At 37.8% G+C, this 20972-nt stretch overlaps 1 protein-coding gene across 2 annotated transcripts in view; it reads right to left on the minus strand.

Moving 5' to 3' along the window:
* The window catches only part of arhgef10 (Rho guanine nucleotide exchange factor (GEF) 10), a 137870-nt gene that overhangs the window by 79082 nt on the left and 37816 nt on the right, over nt 1–20972 (minus strand). Inside the window, exons 9-15 of one of the 2 annotated variants that reach the window (XM_066712273.1) lie at nt 14361–14477; nt 5517–5628; nt 4917–5026; nt 3136–3213; nt 2258–2437; nt 912–1028; nt 365–457 (exon numbers count right to left, since the gene is read on the minus strand). In XM_066712273.1, the coding sequence (XP_066568370.1) occupies nt 365–457; nt 912–1028; nt 2258–2437; nt 3136–3213; nt 4917–5026; nt 5517–5628; nt 14361–14477 (807 nt within the window). The remainder of the gene's footprint in view (nt 1–364; nt 458–911; nt 1029–2257; nt 2438–3135; nt 3214–4916; nt 5027–5516; nt 5629–14360; nt 14478–20972) is intronic. The other variant, XM_066712279.1, reaches the window with a different exon arrangement.

The following is a 20972-nucleotide window of genomic DNA, read 5'->3' on the forward strand; positions in this document are numbered from 1 at the left end:
TTGCATTTAAATTATCCTACTAAATGAAACCATAGTAGTAATTCACTAATAGTAAAGCTCTAATTTGTTGATATTGATTCCCTTTTTAATAGCTAAGTGATATAAAAGCTTCAAAATCTAGTTACAAATTACAAAGTGAAGAAAACAAAATGTAGAAGACATTTAAATGTTCCCTTCACAGACTTTATCCAACAGCACACAGACCAAACCATTTAAAAATATTGTAGATTTAATTTGGCTGTAAAAAAACTTTCATCCATTCAAAAATCATCAAAAATCTTTTTTTATATATATTTTTTAAATAGAGGCTATGTGTTTCAAAATTTTTACTTAAAGCAGCTAGGAGTCTGAAGTGAAGACATACCTGCAGCAGTAGTATGAATTGTGGGAAGCGCTGGATAGGTTTCATCATTAGTCCATACAAAGTCACACGATCGCTGCTACACTCCTGGCAATGCTAGTTAAAAACATAAGGCTTAGTGTGTGTTTTTAAAAGACATGCTGCATATTACAAAATAAAACATTATCTGATCATTCTTCCAGAATTAAGTAAAATTGTTGACAGTGACACATTGTAGCCATTTAAAGAGGGTTAAGGACTCTACAGAGCATTTTTTTGTGATACTCAACCAACCCAGTTAAGAATGTATTAAACTTTTCAAATTAAGGAGATCAGTAGGCATATAAGTATACAATATATAATTAGTATTGTATTATTTGTACTGATAGGCTATGGACCATTAACTAATTAGGCTACAAGGTTTGAGTAAATTCAATTTCTTAAAACTTGTTAAAATAAATTCATTACAAATGCAAACTTTCGGTGTTCGTTTGTGGGTAATTAAATTTTTGCTTAAAAAACGTTATTATGAGGGATATTATCAAATACCAGGACTTCTCAGTGCACTTACTTTGAGAAATTCAAGAAATGCTGGCTTTGATACACAGGTTTTCTTCACAACTCCCATGGCTGTGCTGAAATTATTCACATACTCGCAATAGGCATCCAACACCATAGATTTGGAGAACTTAAAAGGAACAGACGAAAATGGATATTGAGGCTTGAAGGTTGTGTTATTTACATTTGCACATTTTTGAACTATGCATTAATTTAAACTTGTATTAATATCTATCTAAGCAACTCTTTCCATCTAAAAATACTAGCATATTAGTAGCCATGAAGCAGATAATGTACAGAGTCCCAGAAATTATGTAGTCAAATAAGAAAATAGTATATTATTTTTGTGGGACAGTTTATTAACCATAATGCACTTGGTTTATTAATCTGTGACCAGGATTGTGTACCATCCCTATGGTTTAGTTTCACTTATTTGTGGGCATCGTTTACTAAATCGTGTGTGTGCATATGCAAGTCAAAGAAGCATATGCTTGTGCATATCCATGCACACAAATTAATATGCTTTCAACTCTCTGGGGCTCTGTACAAATGCTATCCCACTCATTGAGAAGAAATTGTCCAGATTTCGGACAAATCAAAGTCATCTTTATTAACGGCGTCAAACCAATAACTGGGTGCTAACAGGGTAATACTGAGAATTGCCATCTATGCAACACTATTAAGGTAAACCTGGCCTTTTCCAAAGTATTCCCACCCCTCCATTTAAACAATGTTATTTGGTAATTCACTGAATTAAACCAATAATGTTTATTAAACTATATAATGTATCACTACCATGTTTTTCAATGTTTGTTGAACACCAATTCAAGCTAGAGAAAACTGTGAAGATTCCACTGACACTCCAATGAGACAATATTGAACACAAAACTGATTCAGCAAGGTAGCACAACAGTATAGAAGGATAGAAGATTTGCATGATCTGTAAGTGTAGTCTGATAAATGAGCTTGGTCTTATATGAATATTATTATTATTAATGATAATGATAATAATTCCACCAAGAGAGGGGAAAACAAATACAAAGCATATAAAGGAATTCTGTGCCTTTAAGGAGATGTCCAGTATGTCACTTCTGGAACTGGCATTCTTTGTTTACTCAGCTTCCGTCGCTAGACTGAGAAGACTCAAAAATTGAGAACATTACCCTGTTGTTCTTTTCAGCTGCGCTAATCTGAAATTCTAAGTGTTATTGTTGGAATTGCATGAGGAACTTCAAAAGCCTGTGCAAACAATCCCAGAACACTTGTTCAACTAAGCTGAACAAAACAGATTGACAAACTGTTTATCTGGTGTGAAGTTCGAAAGTGTTCAATTGGGTTCCACTTTTCTTAATAACTTACTGAGGCAACAAAGACGTCCCCAATCATTTCCGAGCTGTCCCAATCTGCCACACGGCTGGCGAGTGCAATCTGGAACAAGGAGTGACACTGCAGGATCTCTCGGATTTGGTGGAATATCACCTTCAGCTTTCTGTCACTTATGAGCTTTGGTTCCATCTCCGACAGTGGCTTTTCATATTGCTATTGGAAATAAGAAAATAGCAAATTCAAGTAAAGTAAATAGTTTGTACTGTCAAATACAAGGTCAGCTAAACAGTATTTCATGAAAAAACTAATTATAAATAAAAAACATTCTATTTTACTGTAGAATGTATATTCTATCTATTGTGTAGCCTGTTTGCTGTGTGACATTATATAGCTGTATTTTGACTGACTGTCTGAATTCTGTCTTTTACATCACACACAGGGAGCAACCCTTCCCCTTTATGAACCAAAAGTTCTTAATAATAATGAAGATTTTTTTTTTGCTGATAATTACATTGTTTTTTGTAATGCTATTCAGTTCATTATTAAGTCTTCTACTTTACACTTCAAACTTGAAGTCTCAGATTCTTGTTTTCATATCCTGTGTTTCTGTATCAAAGACCATTTATTAAGGAGTGCAATGTTTAATTATTAGCACAGTAGCAGAGACATGCTGACATTACACAGCTCTAACTCCAACTCTGACATACAATTTATGTATATGAGGTTACCAAGCCCTACAGAAAATATAAATAACCTCACCTCCTTTTAACTCAAACATAATCACGGGACATAACTATAATTCAATTTATTTTACATATAGTGCATGTATAAATAAATAAATAAATACATACATACATACATACATACATACATACATACATAAATACATGGGGAAAAAAGCAATGGCTTACTTCTAAAATTCGCCGTAAAGCATCTAAGTAGTTCTTCTCACTTTCCAATACAGATCCCAGTATGTACCTTCTAATAACCTGTTGAAAAAAATGTCTAAATGTCAGGATTTTGCAATGGAAATATAAAAGATCTTAGAAGACTATTTTAATGTACTCATATGGGTTTTAGATTTACCACTCTGCCATGACCTAATAGTTTGATGTATTCTAATCTGATCAGGATTCTAGTTGGGATTTTGATTCTGGATGAGAATTTAAAAAGGTTAAAATTAAAGAGAGATCCACAAGTATTTTAGATATTTTAAAATGTATTATTGATCTCCTGCAAATCCATTTGGGGAATCAAATGTTAATGTGCAGTCAGATACGAGTTACCACTAAGCATGCTTGTCACCATGTTACATACACTAGGGGTCAACAATTTTAGAACACCCCCATTTTTAACAGTTTTTATTTAAATGTAAGCAGTTCCAAGTCCAGCGAATAACCTGAAATGGTACAAAGGTAAGTGGTAAAATGCGAGAGGTTAAAAAAAAAGTTTAGGTTACCAAAAACTGAAAAATAATGTACCAAGTGACATGGCGAGGTTCCTCATCCACCCCCTAGCATCTCCTCACAGGTGTACCCCATGGCTCTGTCCTGGGCCCCCTTCTCTCTCTACACTCGCTTCCTGGGCCCCCTCATCGCATCCCATGGTTTCTCCTACCACTTCTATGCTGACGATGCCCAGATCTTCCTGTCTTTTCCCTCCTCTGACCCTCTCATCCCCTCTCGCATCTCTTCCTGTTTATCTGCTATCTCTGCCTGGATGCTCTCATACCACCTCCAGCTCAACCTCTCCAAATCAGATCTCCCTCTACCCCCAACCCCATATTACATGTTGAGCTGCCTACGAATATGTGTTGCTTCTACGAAAACATGGATGGTCTTTTTTGATCAGTAGACTGCCTAGTTCCAAAATATGTCATAATCACATCACATATGCAATAACATGGTAGCTAATGGGCATCTGTATAAACACACTAAACTAACACATGAGAAGGGGTGTTATATGGTAACACATTATTGCTCTTCATACTCCTCTTCCTCTTCAGTGCTACTCATAACGTTCAGAAACACAACTGTGCGCTTGAGTTCCAGTGAATACATGATAAATAGCAATAGCTGGTTGCTATTTGATTACGTTATCAAAAACGTCATTGTTCAGTAAAATTTATTCGGTCTTTTCACTTATTCGTCCGAACACCGGAAGTGCTTTTTTTTGCTTTTTTCAGACGAATAATTTTGGTTGCCGAACATTCGGTGCATCCCTAAAAACAATTCTATGATTTATTTATATTTGTTTATTTGTTCTATGCTTTCATTTCAGAGACATTGAGATATTAAACTGCGTAAATTTCAATAAAAACTGGAAAAATGTAGGTGTTCTAAAACTTTTCACTGGTGTATATGTGATTTAATTATCAGCATTAGAAGGTCACATTCAAATGTTAAAGGCTCTATGTTCTTTATAGAGATGCAGAGTGGGAAAACACATTGCTAATCTGCTCAGAAATACAGTCACATGCGTGGTTGGTAGATAAAAAAAAAAGAGTATTTCTGGAAAACTATTTGTTGTCAGTTTGGAAGGTAAAAGGTTTTGCTACATGTCATAGCAGAAAATAGTCTACATTGCTAACTGCTGACCATCTCAAAGGACAATCAGTTAATCATTGTGCTCGAAGCAATAAGAAGATAATTTGTGACTTAATAGAAGATGAGACTTGTAAAGTATAGCCTACCTGCTGTTGTGTGAGACCATCTGGTATGGGGCTCATTACAGGCTCAGTGCTGAGACACTCCACTTCAATAAACACATTGGCCTCCTCTTCAAGGCCTGCAGCCTTTCGGTCTGAAAGGTTAGAAAATCAGAGTTTACAATGCACAAAATATCTTCATGGAGGGTTTGTAGGTACCTTGGTGAATGTCAGATTATACAATAATAATCCTCAGAGACTGATATAATGTTAAACAGACTTGAGAAATTGGTTTGGTTTTAAAGGTGATTATGTAACCATGGAAAATTCAATTTAGCACAAGTGATACAAGAAAATGGAAAAGCACACAGACTCACAAGCAGGGGCGTGCCCAACCTGTACGAGTGCCCCCCCGCCATCCTTTGCCGGTGATTCATCAGCCCCCCTAGTCAAGAAACCTTCAGTAGCCCCACCCTTGCTCCCAAACCCCTGGGGCTAGCCCCTGGTCTCTGCACATCACTGCTCACAAGTTCAATTGGGTCATTGCTAAACTAAGCAAAATATGGAGGGATTCTTACAGCACCATAAGTTAAAATATGAAATAAAGTAATACTTCAAAGTAGTATCAGGTAGATATGGATTTACCTTGATAAAAGGATTTTGTTCTTATAAATGAGCGTCCTTTCTTTACTGCTGCTTTCGTTTTCTCCAGTCCATCTTTGGTACCTTCTTTAGCTGCCTTCATCAATTTTTGCACCTTTAATTACATTTAAATCCTTTTAAGTTTGAGAAAGAGCATTATTTTTTATCCTCAATACATTTTACCAAACAACTATTTGACAGCAATTCATTTTTATAACTCGGATACAATTGCAATGGAGATCAACATAATTTAAACTGGAAAAAAAAAACTGCTCAGAGGTTATGTGCCACTAACCTACACTATGTCAAAGAACGACATAGAAGAGTAACATCGTTAGATAATATGCATTTTTTAGTTTTCAGTTTCTAACATTATATCCATAGCAAGCTTTCTCGATTGGATTAAAAAGCTCCCCTTACCTAGTTGAGGTCAAATGCAATACAAACACACAATTCTGTTTGAAACATAAAAACTGTCAGAATAACTAAAATGTGAGATGAAGACTGTATTAATTTGAACATTTAATCAAAATGGCTTCATTTCATTGGGACTGTCAACCAACCAATTTTAACTAACCAGATTAAAATTTGCCACTTTAGGAAATATTTTTCAAAAATGCAGTTCTCGATTATTATTTTTTACAATATGAAAGCCTTAAAATACAGTTTTACAAATCTGTAGTTTTGATGAATGAACTAGTCATCTTTTTTCTACTAATCACTAATACACTAAGATCAACTGAAAAACAGTAAAGAGGAAAACAAATCTAATCATTTTTTTTTTACCCCTACAAGTTACAAGTTACCCCTACAATTATGTAACTCTAAAAACTCAGTTAGCCTTTCCACCAAGTCGTTTGAAACAAATATAAGTTTGATTGGAGTGGCATAGCTATGAAACCAGCATACATATTTTATTTTCTTAAACGCTTACAGTACTAATTTCAGAAGCATGCAGAGACTAAGCTGTGTGAGTCACTGTTGTGGATTGTTGAGCAAGTCAAAGTCAAATAAGCTCATTGGTTGAAATTTAAATTGCATGCACAGCAATCAATCCATCAATGTCCTTGGCACTCAAAGACAGGAAGCTGTAACACAATAAAGCCTCTGACATTCGTTAAATGTTGCATTTATTACATTTCAGAGCCAAGAGAAAGGATAGCTTTTGTTTGTTTTTCGTGTTATCACACAGTGCGGCTATGCAGAAAAGAATTAAGAAAATGTATCAAGGTGCACCATGATTTGGATTTATTTGTATGAATATGAATGGCATGTGGATGGCACAATTCAGCAGTTAGGAGTTCTCATGAAGTTCGTTTTAAGCAGGCAGTGCATCATGCTAGGTGGGTGCCAAAAAATCCTGTTTTTCTTAATTAATGTTGACAGCTTAGAAAGAAAAAAAAAAAAAAAAAAAAAGAAAAATGAGAGAAAGTCTGTCACAATATACCAAGTGAGATATTCCTAATAGATCTGTATCAAAAATACTGAAGCTATAAATACTGACAACTACAACCGGAAACTAAAAGTATAATATTTCATTACTGTTCAGATTTTCTTGTGCCAGGATTGATATTGCTCAAGTGAAATGCTTAAGCATGTGCATGTACAATATATTAGTACAAAAATTGAACTTGCACACTTACTAAAACTCCAAATATTTGTTTTATTAAAAACTATAGACTTAAATTTTTTGTTAACATTTGGCCAGTCGGCCTTCGTCAGAACAATACAAAGTATACAAAGTATATTGATTCCTTTAAATAGTGAAGTCGAGGAAATGTTCTGGATAATTTTTTTACAAATACATACGCAATAAAATGGATTTTGAAATCAGACATTTTCTTAAATTGTAAGTGTGTATTTTATTGGTTAAAACAGCAAAATACAGCCTCTAATTTTGAAGAAAATACACTCGTGCAGCTGTGCAACATTCCTAAAATAATTGGTATGTACTGTGAACACATACAGTTCAGGTGACTTTCGTCCTTAGCCTCTGATTGGTTGCTATGATGCATTGCTATGGTTCAGCATGAGAGTGGGAAGTGATTTATTTTCTTGGAAATAGCATTGTAACACTAAAGCGGTCAATTGCAAAATTATTTTTTCTAAAAAAGAAAAAATCCCGGAACACAGAGTGTTTAAAAAAAGAATGGTCATCAAAATTAGTATTTATTGATGTTGCAGGAAAAGCTGTGTGCTTAGTGTGTAAAGAAATTGTAGCAGTATTCAAAGAGTAAAACTTGAATGGCCATGTCCGCTTGGTCTGCCCAGTCTGCCCCCAAGCTCCTTTAGTTTCTTATGATGTTAGTGGGAGTCCTGACCAGTGCCCTCTCCTGTCTACTTCTCAATGCAACGTCATCTTCACCTCTGCGCTGATAGACTCTGGATCAGCGGGCAATTTTATCAATCAAGCGACAGTGAGACGTTTGGGCATTCCCGTCATCCTTTGCAATCCCTTGGTGGCAGATGTAACAAGCTTCGTCTGTGCTCAGTAAAAGAACTCCCGTCAGCTCCTTGCCGGTCTCCTGGAACTGCTCCCAATACAAAACAGACCCTGGTCCCACACAGCTATTGACTTCATCACTGATCTCCCTAAGTCTCATGGCTATAACACCATCCTTGTTGCGGTAGATCGCTTCTCAAAAGCGTGTCAATTCATCCCATTGAAAGGAATACCCACCGCACTAAACACTGCCGAGTTCCTTTTTATCCATGTTTTCCGTGTATATGGTATACTGGAGGACATAGTGTCAGACCATGGGCCCTCATTCACCTCACGGGTCTGGTAAGCTTTTCTGAAAGGTCTCAATAGCAACATCAGCCTCAAATGGTCAAACTGAAAGATTAAACCAGGAGATCTGTAGGTTCTTCTGTTTGTACAGCAGCTCCTCTCAACAGGAGTGGAGTCGATATCTGCCATGGGCAGAATATGCCCAAAACTCACTCAAACTCCTACACTGGTCTCACACCCTTCAAATGTGTCCTTGGGTTTCAACCTCCTCTCTTTCCCTGGTCAGGAGAGCAGTCAGATGTCGCGGCCACAGACGAATGACCGAGAGGTATGGCAGGCAGCATATGTTCATGTACAACAAGCCATCCGTCGCCAGAAAATTCAGACAGACCGTCGTCGTTGACACGCTCCTAAGTACCAACCCAGGCAGCAGATTTGGCTCTTCCAAAGAAGCTCAGCCCATGGTTTATAGGACCCTTTAAAATCATCCAACAGGTGAACCCTGTTTCCTATCGCCTTCAACTACCTCCACAATACAGAATATCTCCTACCTTTCATGTCTCCCTTCTGAAGCCCATGATGTCTGACACAGTCTCCTCCTCCTCCCTTAGACCTGGAAGATGGCTCTGTCTACACTGTCTGCTCCCTGCATCATTCTTGTGACAGGAGGGGCCGTATCCAATATCTGGTGGATTGGGAGGGGTACGGCCCGGAGGAGCGCTCCTGGGTTCCGGCATCTGACATTCTAGACCCCTCCCTCATTGCCGACTTCCATCAGGACCACCCTGCGGATCCAGCCCCCCGGCCTCGTGGACGACCCCGCCGAAGGAGACCTGCGGCATCAGGGACTTCTCATAAGGAGGGGAGTACTATCATGCAATCACTCCACAGTTCTCCCATTCGCCACCAGAGTTCATCATCTTCTGAATTCTGAACAGCACTCCAGACATTCCATTCCTCACCACCATGTGCACATGTTCCAGCATTCCCAGTCTCTCATTGGTCCAGCCCTTCCATCCACTCACTACTGCCTTTCTCTGCTGCAGTGTCTTCTTGCCAAGTCTTGTTTTGCCTCTCCTAGCAACAGTCTGAGCCTTTATTCATTGCGTTTGCCTTCCTGGATTTAGATCTTTGCCTGTTCCCTTGTTTCCTGACTTCTTGACTTCCTTCAGTAGCCCATTTTGCCATATTTTTGACCTTTTGCCTGCTTTCTTCAACAACAACTCCTGGATCTCCTGTATTGCCCAGTCTGCCGATATTCAACCCCAAGTCCGTTCTTGACCAGTTTCCTCTGCTCTGCACCTGGGTCCTCCACACCTCCAGCTATTCCTATTAGACAACCCCGACACCGCAGATGGTCCCAGCGAGAGGCAGCGATGGCTTCTGAAAGCATATAAACACAGAAACCTGGTGCTTCGTGCTGTAAATCGAAAGCATTAATCTCCCCGCTGATACATCTCAATGCTAATTGAGAGGTGCATGGATTATTGTAAATCTGTACATTGTAAATAATTCGATTGCAAAATGCATACATTAGAATACACATTACATCTGTGGTGAGTGTTACTTTATGTTGTTCTACAGTACATACACTGTAAGAAAGTAGGCTTTCACGGATATCTACGCAATATCTGGATGTGACAACAGTTAATGCTTAAATCAAGAACTGCTGTTGTGCGGATATATTTTATTAAGAATATGTATGCTAACCAATATAAATGGATACTGGCCTGCATTACATTTGCCCTTCTGTTGGATATACCTCGTTTGTCCACTGGTGGGTGCATTTTCTCCTGTTTAAATTGAAAGGAACACAGCCCACCTTTTCTGTTCTGTGTAAAACTTTATAAACTAATGCCAAATGTATCATACATTGAAACATCCCCCTTATATAGGATATGGGATGAATATAAATCACGTTGTAGTGAGTATGAGTGAGGTTTAATATTTACTCCATAGTAGGCTGCTACTGTTCCATATCTGTTATAAGAAGGAACCAATTTTTAAAACATAAAGAGTTTTGAGAACAACAAACAAAAGCAAAAGTCATGAACAAATATGTAAAAAAACATAACTGAAAGGAACACTGACACATTGCTGAACAAAACAAAATCATATTCAGTATCAACATATTTTCTCTCTATGCATGAACAATAGGCAACATTTCGTTTGTGTGGATGTTGGGCACATCTAATTTGTTAAGTGCACTGTACACCTTTATTGTGGTTACTGTAAGCAATAAGCAGTTATTTCCACTGTACTCACAGAGCCGTGGAGGCATGTGAATAAACCCATGGATCACCACCTATGCAAACCTGTGCTGAACGGGCTTTCTTTACATTTTGCCATAACCGCGAGAGGCTTTAGACAACTTCAATGTTGTCTAAAACTAGAGGAGCATGTAGAGCATTTTCAGGTTGTTTTCTCACAGATATCTTCTTCATTTAATACAGCATTTATTCTCTCATGTTGTGTGAAAAAATAACTGCAAGAAGGTCGTTATGTGGAGCAAATCGTGTTAAATACCACAAAAGTTTAGCAGCGCAATATCAATTCGGAGATATACCGTTAATGCTTCTGCCAGTGACTTACAACGTGAACATTTTTTATTTAATCCTGCCCCAAGTGACAGAAACTAACCCAGAGAAGATTTTTTTTTCTTTCTGCATTGCATTATTCACCTGGGGCGGGTTGAACTAACGGGATCCGTTCTTGATCTTGATCTCAATTGTGTTGTACTAAACGGATCAGGGCTCAACCTGCTTTTGAGCAGGATCAGAGCTTGACCCGACTTTTTAAAATGCAGGAACTCTGTATACTTCATCTAGTTCACAGACCATGGTTATTTAAAGACAGGCAAAAGCCGTTAGAGTTTTTTCGGGAGGAAGATGTATGAAACCAGTATAGATTAACAGCATGAAGTATATTTAACCTCACAGACATAATTGATCCTGTTTTAGGACATAAATTGAAGCACAGTCATGCCTGTAGTGGGAAAATTTCCTTTTATTTCCTTTATATTCTCTATATATTAGTAATGGTTTCATGTTGCTAATTCAGTCTGGTCTATAAAGCAATCATTAGTTTGTATTTATTCTGCCATGGGGGCTACCTTACTTATTAGTTCTTAATGCATTTCTGTCCGAGGGGTTACTTCAATCAAGCATTGTCTTCTCATGATTTCATTCAACAACTGTCTTCTAAGATATTCAATCAGCTGAAACGGTCAAACAGTATACAGATTGCGTGTTTTGGGGCACAGGTATTTGGTTAAGGACTTACAACAATGTCTTTGATAAACATCTATTGCCTACGAATGCTGACCATCACCAATCAACTCATCAAACACTTCAACAACAGTAACAAACTTAGGTCTGTGTTAATTATTATGTATGTGGTAAACTATGTTGTACAACTGTATTTTAATGAGATGTAATCACTTCTGACAGTGAAGACTGTAACCCATTGTCTCTGAAGATACAAAAAGGCTTCTCCATCTCACATCCTTAGTTCTTCTCTTCACTTCATGTGAGAGGAGAGCTCCGGGTTAACTTGTATTTATGTTTTCTGTAATAAACTTGTTACTTCATCGGTGTATGCTGGGACTTACTAAAACCACTACATGCCTTACCAAAACGTTTGAAGCTGCGTTTAGCATTGAGATATTTTGCAGCTGGCAGGTTTCAGTAAATAGGTAATATTATCGATGTAGACAAGTCTGGGTAAACACAGATTTGCAATTTCAATTTGAACCAGTTTGATTTGAACCATTCATTCTGCTTTTGTATCCTTATGGGGAGGTGTAGTTTGTGTGTTATTAGTGTTGTATTTATTTACATTATATTATATTATATTATATTTTGGTGTGCGTGTGTTTTCTACTTTGTTGACATATACAACATATTCCCAACATTTTATGATGAACCCCCAAATCTAGAAAAAATATAATGGCATATGAACAGCAAAGCTAGAAGAATCACAAAGCTTACTCGGAGAACAGCACTGAAAATATTTCATGACCTGCTCAACCCTGACTAGGGCTGGGCGATATGACTTAAAAATAATATCTCGAAATTTTTAGAAGTTTGGGCGATACACGATATATATATATATATCTTGGCTTGATTGTATAAAAACAATAAATATCGATATTTATTGTTTTTATACAATCAAGCCACTAAATAAGACCGAAGACATTCAAACTACAAATATTTCGTTAATCCTCCAATAAGCAAAACTAACAAATACTACATGCAGGCTGTCATGGTAAATATATGCAGAATGCAACACATTACAGGGCAAGTGTTGTGTGATTACTATTACGTGTGATATGTTGTTATGGGATATGTGTATATATATATATATTATATATATATATATATATATATATATATATATATATAGCTGGCGTTACAATAGTTTTAATAAATCTTAAATGCGGAGTGCCTTATCCCAGGGATTTTATATAGAACAATTATCTGGTCAAGGAAGGACAGCAGCTCCCATCTAAAAACAGTCCATATTCACCGATGTCTCAAATTATTTATTAGAGAAAAAGTCAACATTATAATGCTTACGCGTTTCGACTTATCTTCCTCAGAGCACATATATACATATACACATTATGATTTACTGTCACATAACAACAATAACACAAGTAATAGTAATCACGCAACACATGCGCTGTAAAATGCTATAGATTCAGGTAGATTTAGCACAGCCGAGCCCTAACCCTGACTTTAATCATATGCAAGGGGTTTCCCAATCCTGGTCCCTGTAGGAATTGTAAGAGGCAGGCGTTTAGGAACAAATATACCTTCTTGGCCTTTTCTACAGGGGCACATAACTAAATAAGAACAGAACTCTTAACCCTGATGCTGTCTGGGAGGAGTATTTGGTTGCATATCTTTGTTCCTTGTGTGGGAACCACTGTGTCTTCTGCTTTTCACTCCACCTGAGTACTTGATCACTAAGACTAATCAAACTGTTATTAAGTCTTTATACTCATCCCCATTTTCGCCTGGATTGAACTTCTAGATGTGCAAGATTTTAATATAGAATATAGACAGACTGTACTATAATATTCTGCATAGCTGAACATGATTTGACAAACTATATTACACTACTACCAAGTTTTTTCACAAAAACAGAAATGCATATTTTGAAATGTTGACCATTACCTCCATTAAAGTCTATGGAAAATGTTGAGATAAATAAGATAAATAATATCATAATTATGAATTATGAAAGTTTATTTACTTAAAGTACTAGTCAAACTATAAGTTATCAGACAACTGGGTGAAAATTTGATAAAATAGTTATGATCATTCATTAAAAATAACAATTCTCTAACCTGAGTATTTTTTTTTCCCTCATACTTTGCAAGTCAATATCTCCACACAATGTTTCTGGCTATAATAGAATAGAGTTATTAATAGATATATCTCAACCCACCAGCAGGTTGAAAACAATGGGGCTGAGTGTAAAGTGTTAAGACCAATTCTAAGACCAAGGTCATTTTGCATGAGAACATAGTATTAACCCTGTACCAAGAGCTAGGCTTGAGAACTCCTCTCATTTAGGTGAGCTGGTTCAATAACCAAGTGTCCGCAATGTAACCTGTAAATAATTAACAATACTTGGAGTGTTTCATAGAATATAATTTCCCCCTGGGTCTGTGAATTATTAATGTGTAACCTGTTAAGAGGTGTTGAGACGGGTTTGACATATCAACAGTTTAATGGGAAAGTTCAGGACAGATTAAACCGAATTCCAATTCTCTCAATGTCTACACAGAAGTCCCACAGGAGGCAACCATGGAGCACCTCTGAATGGAAAGGTTACTGTAAATCAGAGACCAATTTATCTCTTTGCACTAGAAAATGCTGCAGGAGAAATAGCACAATTGCACTGGACATCTATCAAAGGATTTTAACAGACACCATTTAACTATATTTAGCCATTTGCGTGTTGTTTGGTACTACCTTTGGTAATGTACCGTATGCATGCATTTTAAAGTGTGTAAAAATACAACTGTTCTCACTCAATTACTATTACTTAACTGATTTTCACCTGCATTGTGTCTAATGGGAGCTTGTATTTGTCATCCAAATTACCTTCTGCTCGTGCTTCTGCTTAATCTGCTGAAGTTCTACTGTCCCCACTGTATTTGCCATTAGATCTTTCATCTTTTTCTCATAGTGTTCTTTCAAGCGAGTCAGATCTTGAGAAAGCTAGACAAAAGTAAGAGTAGCATTAGATTAGCACTCACAATCTGAAGAAGCAAAGCAAGAGAAAGACCCCCCAGCCCCCACTGCCCCCATCGCACACTTACGAGAATACACTTTCCTCTGAAGTGTGCAGTCCTTTTAAAAACCTCTCAGGATTATTAAACTATATTTTTCTAGTATGAAAGGATGATCCTGGAGGTTAGGATTCAACATATATTTATACATATACACACAGTACATTGGAAAAGTATTCACATTTTACACATCCACATCCACATTTTGTTGCCGTCTGAGTTTGCAATCATGAAACTTTCACATAGAAATGTATTTTTACAATATACTCCAAACTGATGTAGCTAAAATATTGATATTATGTAAATAAGTTTGATTTTCAAAGAAATTTTGAAAATTCTCAATTGCATTTGAATTCAACCCCTTTGCAATGGCAACCCAAAATCAGTTCAGGTGCAAAAGATTTGTTTGAAAGGTTACAACATTAGTGTTATGGTCTTTGTGTAATCAACTTCACTTCAGGGTAAATGATCTGTTTCTGTATATTTCCTCAGATAAACTAACCATGAGTTTTCAAAACAAGTCGGGGAAAAAGTGGTACAGAAGCACAGATTATGAGAGGGTTTTAATGTAAAATGTAAAAGTCACTCTATACGGTGAACACCATAATTAAGAAAATGTAATGTGCTTCATACCACCCAGTTACTACACATGCCCTTACAACCTGAGAACCTGGACAAGCAGGAAACTGATTAGGGATGCCACTGTGAAGCCAACAACGACTTTCAAAGATTTGTAAACTTCTATGTCCAAGATGGGAGTTCATGTACATACATCAACAATATCCCAGTCCCTACACAAAGCTGGTCTTTCTGTGCAAGTGGCAAGAAAGCATCCATTGCTGAAAAAGACCCATCTTTAATCTTGTTCTGAGTTTGCAACCAAACATTTAAATGATACTGCAGACATCTGGCAAAAGGTTTTGTGGTAAGAGGAGACATATTCAAAGCATTACATCTGGGTCCAACACAGCAAATCACCCAGTCTACACCATCCCAACTGTCAACCATAGTAGTGGAAACATCATGTTATACCCAGATAGCACAGGACGTTGGGCCACGTCGGCATATGGTTGGCATGGTTGGACAACAGTCGCAGCTGGGGGAGTGACGTATTGCAGACGTCGGCATATGGTTGGCATCATGTCTGACTAAATGCTGACAGATGCGATATCAGTACAAACTGTTTTAGAATATAAGAAAGTTTACAAACGAGAGGAGGTCATTCAACCCATCGTGCTTGTTTGGTGTCCATTAATAACTGAGTGATCCAAGGATACTATCCAGTCTACACTCACCTAAAGGATTATTAGGAACACCATACTAATACTGTGTTTGACCCACTTTCGCCTTCAGAACTGCCTTAATTCTACGTGGCATTGATTCAACAAGGTGCTGAAAGCATTCTTTAGAAATGTTGGCCCATATTGATAGGATAGCATCTTGCAGTTGATGGAGATTTGTGGGATGCACATCCAGGGCACGAAGCTCCCGTTCCACCACATCCCAAAGATGCTCTATTGGGTTGAGATCTGGTGACTGTGGGGGCCAGTTTAGTACAGTGAACTCATTGTCATGTTCAAGAAACCAATTTGAAATGATTCGACCTTTGTGACATGGTGCATTATCCTGCTGGAAGTAGCCATCAGAGGATGGGTACATGGTGGTCATAAAGGGATGGACATGGTCAGAAACAATGCTCAGGTAGGCATTTAAACGATGCCCAATTGGCACTAAGGGGCCTAAAGTGTGCCAAGAAAACATCCCCCACACCATTACACCACCACCACCAGCCTGCACAGTGGTAACAAGGCATGATGGATCCATGTTCTCATTCTGTTTACGCCAAATTCTGACTCTACCATCTGAATGTCTCAACAGAAATCGAGACTCATCAGACCAGGCAACATTTTTCCAGTCTTCAACTGTCCAATTTTGGTGAGCTTGTGCAAATTGTAGCCTCTTTTTCCTATTTGTAGTGGAGATGAGTGGTACCCGGTGGGGTCTTCTGCTGTTGTAGCCCATCCACCTCAAGGTTGTACGTGTTGTGGCTTCACAAATGCTTTGCTGCATACCTCGGTTGTAACGAGTGGTTATTTCAGTCAAAGTTGCTCTTCTATCAGCTTGAATCAGTCGGCCCATTCTCCTCTGACCTCTAGCATCAACAAGGCATTTTCGCCCACAGGACTGCCGCATACTGGATGTTTTTCCCTTTTCACACCATTCTTTGTAAACCCTAGAAATGGTTGTGCGTGAAAATCCCAGTAACTGAGCAGATTGTGAAATACTCAGACCAGCCCGTCTGGCACCAACAACCATGCCACGCTCAAAATTGCTTAAATCACCTTTCTTTCCCATTCAGACATTCAGTTTGGAGTTCAGGAGATTGTCTTGACCAGGACCACACCCCTAAATGCATTGAAGCAACTGCCATGTGATTGGTTGGTTAGATAATTGCATTAATGAGAAATTGAACAGGTGTTCCTAATAATCCTTTAGGTGAGTGTATTTCGAAATGTTCCCACATTTTCAGCTTCAACCACATCGTTGGGGAGTTTGTTCCAGATTGTGACAACTCTCTGTGTGAAGAAGTGTCTCCTGTTTTCTGTCTTGAATGCCTTGAAGCCCAATTTCCATTTGTGTTCCCAGGTGCATGTAAATAACTGAGTGTATTGGATAATGCTAATTTTAGAACTACTCTCTCAAGCTTCCCGGTATTCGTACCTCACCAGGGAGATTGTAGTTCTGCTCTTCTGCAATATATTTCTACAAGATCAAGAACGTGTTCTGAAAACACTGAGGGTTACAGGGTGAGGACAGCGAAGCAACGAGCAGCACTGGATACAGGATAAAGGCAAACTATACTTTTTGGGAATTAACATTTATAAGTAAAAACACGGATGGACCGCCGTCGGGCCACCATTGTTTTGAACGTCAGACCAACGTTAGCCGGATGAGCAACAACAACAGCCCGACATCGGTAGCCAACATCGGTCCAACCTTTAGTGATCAGTCGGGCCGACATTAGCCCAATGCTGCTGTGCTATCTGGGTAGTATTCATTAAAGTATTACTGTGATGCACAAGCACTTACACTTATTTTCATAAGTGCCTGATTAATCTACCGATTAATCAACTAATGCCCATTGATTAACCGATCAAATATTTTAAATCAACGGACAGCCCATATAAACACACACACACACACACACACACACACACACACACACACACACACACATACACATATGTACACATACCCTAATGTTAATTCATTAATCTATTTATTCTTAAAAAATAAAACATTAATTCGCCTTCTGCGTATATTTTATAGGAATGCTGGTAGAATTTTGCATGTGAAACAAGGCAATTATGTTTTATGTTAGCACTTGTTACTTCCTCAAATATCCAATTTAGGACTGTCGAGTTTGTTGTGGCTTCAAGACCATTGGCAGGATTAAATAAAAAATGTTCAAAAGATGCAAACTCAGTCACAGTAGGGAATCTTGCAGAGAAAATTCTTGATTAATTAAATCTAAAATATGAGGACCTGCGAACAGGGAGGAGACATCTTTTGCTGGCATGGCTTCCGAGTTGGCGGTCAGCGCGAGAGGCACCGCGAGCCAATCACAGTGTCTGGAGTTGAAGAGAAACCAGGGGGCAGAACGACAAATGGCGATGGGTCAATAAAACATATAAACAGAGTGATCTGTCGCTCCGTGCTGTAAATCCACAGCATTAATCTACGCGCTGACACAAAACTACAAGCCTATACTTCGTAGCGGTTACAAATAGGAGTAGAAAAAGAATTAATTAAATTAAAAAAACAGAGCCACCATTGATTGAAAGCTCTGTAATAATTATTATTATTATTGGCAAGCACCCTTACCTAGGCATTATCTTATTAGCGGGTGGATCAAGGGTGTGTTGGGTGAATAACAGATCAATGTACACTACTGGTCAAAAGCTTTAGAACACCTCAATTTTTCCAGGTTTTATTGAAATTTAAGCAGATCAATTCCAGTGAATAACCTGAAATGGTACAAAAGTAAGCGGTAAACTGCCAGAGGTTACGTGTTACACACAGCTCCTGTGCATAGAAGTTACACTGTATTCCTACAATGCACCCATCATTTGAAAGCTTATTCTCTTGGCTAAGAGCACATTTCAATCTCAAAACCATCTGATTTACAGTTTCCGTGCCGTCATTCAGAGGGTAAACGCACACGTCTGCTACAGGGGGGCGTAAATGTGGGGGGGATATAAAAAAAAAATTATTCACATCAGAGCATGCTTTACATCATTAGAAAGCTGAGAGAATATATAATGATGGGGCGAATTGACGTGGGGACGAATTGTTGTCGGTGACAAATTGTTATTGGGGCGAATTGATGCGGGGACAAACTGTCATGGGGACGAATTGCCCCGATCCGACCACCCACCGAGCAATATAACATGTATAGTTATCACTTCCACTTTGTATACTTTGGCTGGGATAAAAGCAACACGTTGACCACCCCATACAAGATTATCTGTTCAGATAGTTCTTATTTTTCTAATAATATATTTTTTTCCAATCTTAAATGTATCCGCTAAATCAGGGGTAGTCAATTATTTTTTGTCAGGGTCCAAATTTCTTGGTCAAGGTCCAGACTCCAGAGGGGGGAAAAAACACCTCCAAATACCCCTTTCCAACACACACACACACACACACACAATTCTGTGAATTACCCCATTGCTTATATATTTAGTACATTCATTTGACAAAGTACAAAAATAAAATGTTAAATACATGTAAATATTAGTATTAAAATGCTTTCAGACCACTTTTCATTATTTTAATTTGTTAAAGATTATTGTAGGCCTAGAGATAAACATAATAGAAACTTTCAAGCATTTCGTGTCTCATTAGATTCGTCTTCACCATTTCAATTTTATCATTGTCTACTGTATAACATTAATGTTTCAAAATTAAAGCAAAGAAGAATGAGGAATTCCCGGGGGGGAAACTATCTTTGATTCACACCACACATCACTATGGGACACATCCAGTGAAAAATCACACATCAACTGACATTATGCAGGCAAACTAGACACGGTTTGTGTTGCTTGTCAATCACAGAGATCATTTTGGTGGAGCTCAGTTATTGAAACGTGTGAGGATTCACAGTTTTCGATTTGTGCACCTGCTAGAAATATGCGTCTTCATTAGAAATAAGCTGTTTCCGCCATTGATGTAGGAGTTTCTAGGAGAATACAAATTATGGCACTGTGCCCCCCCTCTAAATACGCCACTGGTCATATCTATGCGCTTTTATATTATGGAGGTGAGGTTGAAATATGCCCATATAACCAACGATCCGCAGTTTAGCTGTTTATTTATAAAAATCACGAAAAGAAACCGAATACCTTTTTGTTTTACTAGTACCAAGTGATGCTCTTGCCCCAGTCCAGCACATGTATAAAGATGTCAGAACCGGTAATCTGTGAGCAAACAACTAATTATCTAACGGGAACACTAGCTCTATATAGGACATCCCATATTACATCAAATACGTAACATCCTATTGGCTAATAACCAGCAAGGGCTGCTATTAGGTTCCACACAATAATAAACACAGAGCGCAACAAACCTCCGTAACTATACATTTAATTTTTTTTTTTTTTTTAATCATAATAATGCGTTAATTAAAATTATGCTTGTGGAACATTCAGAAGCGTCTTGCAGTCCAGATTTGGCCCGCAGTCCACCTATTGACTACCCCTGCTTTACGTGGTTCTACACTACAGATACACTGTATGAAAGTATACTTCCACGGATTTCTAGGCGGTATCTGAATGTTTCAACAGTGAATGTTCAACTTGAGAACTGCTGTTATGCTGATATAGTTTAACAAGAATATGTAGCTAACCTAATATAAACGGATACTGGACGGCATTACATTTGCCTTTCTGTTGGATATACCATATTCACTGTAGAGTGCATTTTCTAATTTTAAAATTGAAAGGACCACAGCCAACCTTTAAACTAATGTCAAATGTACACTACCGGTCAAAAGTTTTAGAACACCTCAATTTATGCAGTTTATTGTCTCAATGTACTCTGAAATAAAAGCATAGGACAAATAAACAATTGGGAGATAAAAAATAAATCATGGAATCATTTTGTTTAGCAAAATGTAACCCCTAATGCTGACCAACCCCTCTGGTACCCTTAAAAGGTCTTAAAAGTGTAGAATTGAACAAGGGAAGTAATGTTGACAATATACCCTAACATTCTGTTTACCTTTTTATTGCTTCCCCACATTGTTTGGATGGAGAAAGTGAGGAGTCCATGTAGACATGTATCTGTGTGCTTGTCTTTAATCCCATGTGTACTCTTCACTGTTGTGTTTGCCAAGTGTTTGGTATCCTATGAAAGCTGAGAC

This window comes from Amia ocellicauda, chromosome 1 (genome assembly GCF_036373705.1).
Source record: "Amia ocellicauda isolate fAmiCal2 chromosome 1, fAmiCal2.hap1, whole genome shotgun sequence".
In the NCBI taxonomy this organism is placed as follows: domain Eukaryota; kingdom Metazoa; phylum Chordata; class Actinopteri; order Amiiformes; family Amiidae; genus Amia; species Amia ocellicauda.